At 30.7% G+C, this 7,222-nt stretch overlaps 1 protein-coding gene across 1 annotated transcript; it reads right to left on the bottom strand.

The window, feature by feature from the left end:
* Positions 1-4,062: 4,062 nt before the first annotated feature.
* LOC137614863 (uncharacterized) lies at positions 4,063-4,479 on the bottom strand. The gene has a single exon (XM_068344521.1). It carries the CDS (start codon positions 4,477-4,479, stop codon positions 4,063-4,065), a length of 417 nt encoding a protein of 138 aa, XP_068200622.1.
* Between the last annotated feature and the right edge of the window lie 2,743 nt (positions 4,480-7,222).

Raw genomic sequence — 7,222 nt, 5'->3', positions numbered from 1 at the left:
TTTAAACGGTACAAGTGAATACTAATTTAAACACTGCTGATTAGAATAATACACTATTTACATAAATAAATATATTCTATATAAATTGCAACAATTTAAAAAAAATATATAAAAACCAAATAAATCACTCAAAGTAATAAGTTTGAACAAAACTTAGATTAGGACATACATTATATAATCTGGAAATTATAAAAGAACTTGACTTGAAATATTAAATCTGAAAAAAAAACATTAAAAGAAATAATTACACTCTGAAAACTATATATTCACTTGACTCGAAATATTAAAACTGCATAAAACCTTAGACTCAGCCAAAAGAAATAATACATAGGAAGTCATAACATAAAATTAAATTTTACACACTCCTTAATTAGTCTTAACAGTCAATGAATATTGTTAACCAGATAACGAAACAAATATCTTTCACTTTACTATAGGGCCAGTTAGAAAAACTCTAAGAGAATTTTTATTAATACTCACTATGTTTACAAAAACCCTGTCACACCAAAACTTTGAAATTTCAATAAACACTTTTAAAACAATACAGTAAGCTATGTATGAGTGAGAGAAGGGGAGATGGCTTTGACTTAAGGCTGGGATAATCAATCTGATCTATGCCACCAAGGGGTCACCCTTTTAGGAACCTTAGCTTCATCCAAAATATTCCAGGTCCAAGATCTGAAAGTGTAGGGGATTGGCCTAATGGCTTCAGATTTATCAACTAGATAAAAATATCAAAAGACAGATCCTGGGTTTAAGGCAACTCTTGAACGCACAGCCAGACGACTCTCTATCAGCTAGCTTAAACACCCTATGTCATATAAATAAAAAAAAGAAAAGATTTAACGCTAGGATTTTCGGGAATCTTTCAAAGCACATGGCACAATATATGAATTGCATATTTTTCCAAACACATGACGCCATGCCTCAGGAAAATATAAAGAAACATTACATAAGCCGTTCTTCATACCTTGCAAGAATCACATAACTCTCTAAATAGCTTATGTAAGACCTCATAAAAAAATATGTGAAATAAAAAAAAAATAATTTTTAAAAAACAACGTAAATTCACACACACTGACGTGAATGAATAATTCAATGAAATTAGTGACTAAAGACTTACCTAATTTTCAAAATAAACTGATACATACATGAGACAAGCTCATTTTAAGAGCTGGCTATTCACCCCTTTAATGCACAAATGAAACATTTGAATAAAATACATGAATAAACTACTGTATTTACTTTACACTAGACACACTTCGTAACAATATATATATATATATATATATATAAATAAAAATGTAGGAATATATACATATATATGTATATATACACACACATATGTATATATATATATATATATATATGTATATATATACATATATGTATATATATATATGTATATATATATATATATATATATATATCTTGATAGCTCATTTGGTATGGTCACTGCGGGCATGGTTTCCAGCCGAACAGGTGGGGGTTCGAATCTCCACCCGGCTGGAAGCTGTTACCATAAAATGAATTCCAAGTGGATGTATATTCCCAAGATAAAAGTCGGTATTAAATGCCATTCGTGGGTGATATATATATATATATATATATATGTCGAGTAAATGGCACGTTTCCCATCTATAAGGATTGATCCATTCTAATTGGGTACCCCTTAACTTAGCTCGCCCCCCCCCCCTCCCTCCCTTAACCTCATTGGCTACCGTTATCCAAAGTCCAACCTGCTCTAACCTAACTCTACCCAATCCCTTACCCTAATTGGTTACCACTAACCTAACTCAACCCCTCTCCTAACCCATTGGCTACCCTAAACTCTCTCTCTCTCTCTCTCTCTCTCTCTCTCTCTCTCTCCTGACCTAACCCACCATAATCTAACCTAACCTCACCAAATGAGTGAAATAATACCTATCCTTCAACCTTGAAATAGTTATTATAGAAAATATTTAAGTTATAATTATATTTAGAAATTATTGTTTTTAATGATAATTGAATTTATTGAAATTTTTCAGACTTCAAAATACTCCTGGATTATTATTATTATTATTATTATTATTATTATTATTATTATTATTATTATTATTATTATTATTATTATAATAATAATAAAATTATTATTATTATTATTATTATTATTATTATTATTATTATTATTATTATTATTATTATTATTATTATTATTACACATAAAAGCACCTCCAGTGATATGATTTCAAACATATTTGAAGGATTTAAGTTTAAACAATTTTGAGAAGTCATAATATCTGTCTATGATACTGCCCCACCTGAACAAACAGACACAAGCAGAATCTCTTCGTCCCGCATGACTAAACACTTTTATGTGTTATCTTTTTCGTAATTGTTATAAGATGCCTCGGCCCGATGCTTTATCTCTTAATAAATTATATAGTTAATAGAATCAGTAATGAAATCTTATCATATTATTATATTTTATATGAGATAAACCGGACTGATGTTTCTTGGTGTGCATATATTTCTCATTTTTTCCTACTTTTACTTGATACATGTTTATATATATATATATATATATATATGTGTGTGTGTGTGTATGTGTATGTGTGTATGTATAAATAAAAAATAGGTGTATATATATATATATATATATGTATATATATATATATATATACATATATATGTATATATATATATATATATATATATTGTTGATGGATGGTTTCTTCTCGTGAATCGCAATTTAAGTAGTAATAAAATAGTCAATGCTGCTATCATCTTTATTTGGGAGCTTTCATCCTTAGCTTATCTGTAATTATCATTATGTAAAACTAATAGAATTAATAATGATCATCCTAAATACATAGTTAGGAAGATATATTTCCATGAACTGCCCAACTAGCTCTAAAATCAAACCAATCAAGGAACCTAAAACCATATAAAATACGTATTACTCATATAACTATATAAATATTTAAAAGATTCAATAACTAATATATATAGTCACCCACAGGAGATGATGACCACCCATCCAGAGCAGCAACCCACAGACCAGAAACATCAATGGGTCTTCGGCAAATGAACAGGTGAGCCTTCATTTAAGCTGGATTTTGTCTTGAAAATGCATAAAGACTCCAAGATTCTCAGTAGGCTGTCGCTACTATGTCTGTTTGTATTTTTGAAAATATCCTAAGAAATGGCATGACCAGATTTAAATGCATAATCATAAATAGCTGAAATTGGTTTCTTATTTAAAGGTACCGATCTCCACATGTACTCCGAAATCCTACACTGAAGCTGTATAAATGTGCTTCCAGTGTAGCACTCATTACAAAGTTCACATTGAAAAGTGTATATGACACCGGAACACAATGGAGAAGGTAGACTCCCTTTATATTTAAAAATGAGAAAACTGAGAGATTGTTCGTAAAAAATATTTTTAAAATATATGTGGAGATAACACTTCCCCACAACACTCATAAGCTCTGTTCTCAGTCTCTCTGGAACATAACTATAGTACTTAAAGGAGACATATAACTTTTTCTTACTGACCGTTTGTATTGCTAAATTTTCAATGTAAATTTTGGCTAAAAACTTCTTGACTTGACTGAAATAGAGGTTCAGAGGGAACCCACTGTTAAAAATGAATTATAATAGAAAAATTCCTTCTTCATGAAACCCTAGACAAGTTGAACATACATGATAACATCTATATAACAGTGTTTTAATCGAATTAATTTGTAGATTTTTTAGTTCTGAGCTTAATAAATGATTGCTCAGTCCTGTGAAAAGGTTTTTCAAAATACTGAGGTTTCAAAGGTATTATGCTTCCGAGAGTCCAAGACATCGAGAAAAGGCAACGTATAATCCTGTTCATTTCCTTTCATAAATTTTATATTTCGATGCTTTGTATTTAAATAATCTAAAGACTAGCTTATATGACCTAAATATTTGAAAGGTTAAAATGTATCGTCTACATATGGACAGTACAAAAGAGGCTTGAATTCCACAGGACAATCACTCAACCATTTCCTTTCACAATAACAGAAATATATTTGCCAAGGATGGTCTACATCACGATCCCATTGCTACTCCATCTACTTGCTCATATAACTTGTCATTAAACATGAATTTGGATATAGTGGTAGCTAGTTCTAATAGTATTTTAAATTGTTTTTCATTGAAACCTTCGAAAATGTCCTCTCGGTTAAGGAAAAGTTGTTCAAGAATTATCTCCAATGTTTCTCTTAAAGAAGTGTATATGAACAAACTCTCTATGTCAAAGCTGCACATAACAAAGTTATTTGCATCTACGACATATTTTATCAACTCTAAAAATTCATAAGTAGTTTTCAGGGTATATTCATTTACTGTGAGAGGAGCGAGCTTAGTTACTAGATGTTTGGACAGGTCGGAGGAGCAGGTATGAATAGCGCTGAGAATTGGTCTCAGAGAAATGCCACTTTTGTGAATCTTTGGGGCACCATACATGATACCAGGATGTTCCTTTTACCATCATTGCTGAAGCTGTTTCGTTTGACAATATACCATCCTTCTTCCACTTACGAACTCTGTAGCTTTTATTATTCTCCATATTTAAAGTTTGAATCAACCATGTGGACCAACCTTGGCAATCATATTTCTATGTTATTACGAAGTGAAATGGCTGAGCGACTGCCCTGTGGAATTTGGTCCTTTTTTGTACTATCGATATGTAGACGATACAATTTCACTTTCCAAAAATTATAAAAAAGTAAGTTTTAGATTATTTAAATACAAAGCACCGTAATATAAAATTTACAAAAGAAAAGGAAAAAGATGATACTTTGCCTCTTCTCTCTGTGTTGGTCACTCGGAAACATACAACCTCTGAAACAACAATATTTCGAAAAAACACTCTTACAGGCTTAAACACTGATTTTTTTATCTCAGAACCAAAAAATCTGCAAAATTAATTCGATAAAACACTGTTATATAGATGTTATCATGTATGTTCAACTTATCTGGGGTTTCATGGGGAAGAAACTTTTTAAATAATTTTTTTTTTTTTTTGACAATGCGTTCCTTCTGAACCTCTATTACAATCAAGTCAAGAAGTTATTAGGTAAAATGTACAGTTAAAATTTAGCAATTCAAACGGTCAGTAAGAAAAAGTTATATGTCTCCTTTCCGTACTATGGTTATGATTCGGAGACTAAGAACAGAGGTTATAAATGCTGTGGGGATGTGTTATCCCCACCTAGATTTAAAACTAATATTTAATAACAAGTTCTTCGTTGGCTCACTTTTTAAATATAAGGGAAGTCTACCTAATTCCTTGTGTTCCGGTGTCATTTACACTTTTTATTGTACCCTCTGTAATGAGTGCTACACTCGAAGCACATTTATACAGCTTCAGTGTAGTATTTTTTAACACGTTGGGGGGATCGGGCAAACTAATATACCTTTAAATAAGACACCAATTTCAGCTATTTATTACCACGCATTTAAATCTGGTCATGCCATTTCTAGGCAAATTTTAAAATTACAGACAGACATAGTAGTGTCAGCCCACTGAGAATCATGGAGTCTTTATACATTATTAACACAAAACCCAGCTTGAATGAGGGCTTAGCTGTTCAGTTGCCGGTGACCCATTGATCCATCTAGTCTGTAGATTACTGCTCTGGATGGGTGGTCATTGTTTCCTGCCGGCGAGTAGATATATTAGTTATTGCGTCTTTTATGTAGTTATATAGTTATATATGTAATAAGGCTTTTATATGGTTTTATGTTCCTTGTTTGTTTTGATTTCAGAGCTAGTTGAGCAGTTCATGTAAATATATCTTCCTAACTATGTACTTAGAATGACCTTTATTGATTTTATTAATTTTACATAATGATAAATGCAGATAGGCTGAGGATGACATAAGTTATGTCGAAAGGTCCCAAATAAAGAAGATGATAGCAGCATTGACTATTTTATTTCTACTTAGGTTGTGATTCCCGAGAGGAACCCTATTATCAACTATAATTTTAACAAAATATGGCCGTCAAGGACTGAAACAATTCAGAAAACTCGAAAAAATAATTGCAATTAAATTAAGGAAGAATGAATCAGACTTAAAATAATATATATATATATTTATATATATATATATATATATATATATATACACACACACATATATATATATATATATATACTGTATATATATATATATATATATATACTGTATATATATATATATATAAATATATATATATATATATATAAGCTATGAAATCTTACCCAAATTTTTATATTTTAAGTTGTGTAAACGTAATTTAATTAATTTCAAACTATATTGAAAATGACAATAAAAATTCAAACATAAAATTAAAACCATAAAAAAGTAGGAAAAAAAATCAGACTAGATACTGAGGTAAACACTACTGTTAGTTTATTATATTATTATTATTACGAATCTTATATCTCCAAAAAATGTATGTAAAGTTAATACTAAGACTAAAAACCCACTAAAAGAAATAAACATCTTTTTTTTAGGTATAACAAACTCTCCAGATTCACTTGACCCTAATAAAGTGATTTCCAATCATTCCAGTGTCGGAGGACACCTTAATTCACACTTTTAATATGGAAAATAATATAAGCTACGGAGTTCGTAAGTGCAAGAAGGATGGCATATTGTCAGACGAAACAGCTTCAGCAATGATGGCAATAGGAACACAACCTGTTATCATGTATGGTGCCCCAAAGTTTCACAAAAGAGGCATTCCTCTGAGACCAATTCTCAGCGCTATTAATACCTGCTCCTCCGACCAGTTCAAACATCAAGTAACTAAGCTCGCTCCTCTCACAGTAAATGAATATACCCTGAAAAATACTTATCAATTTGTAGAGTTGATAAAATCTGTCGAAGATCCAAATAACTTTGTTATGTGCAGCTCTGACAGAAAGTTTGTTCATATACATTCCTTTAGAAGAAACATTGGAGATAATTCTTGAACAACTTTTCCCTAACCCAGAGGACATTTTTTATGGATTCAATAAAAAAACAATTTAAAATACTATTAGAACTAGCTACCACTACATCCAAATTCATGTTTAATGACAAATTATATGAGCAGGTAGATGGAGTAGCAATTTGATCGCGATGTGGACCATCCATGACAAATATATTTCTATGTTATTATTATTGTTATTATTATTATTACTTGCTAAGCTACAACCCTAGTTGGAAAAGCAGGATGC

This window comes from Palaemon carinicauda, chromosome 21 (assembly GCF_036898095.1).
Source record: "Palaemon carinicauda isolate YSFRI2023 chromosome 21, ASM3689809v2, whole genome shotgun sequence".
Classification (NCBI taxonomy): domain Eukaryota; kingdom Metazoa; phylum Arthropoda; class Malacostraca; order Decapoda; family Palaemonidae; genus Palaemon; species Palaemon carinicauda.
Note: the sequence above shows the minus strand (reverse complement) of the source record. Positions and strands in the feature narration are given on the sequence as shown.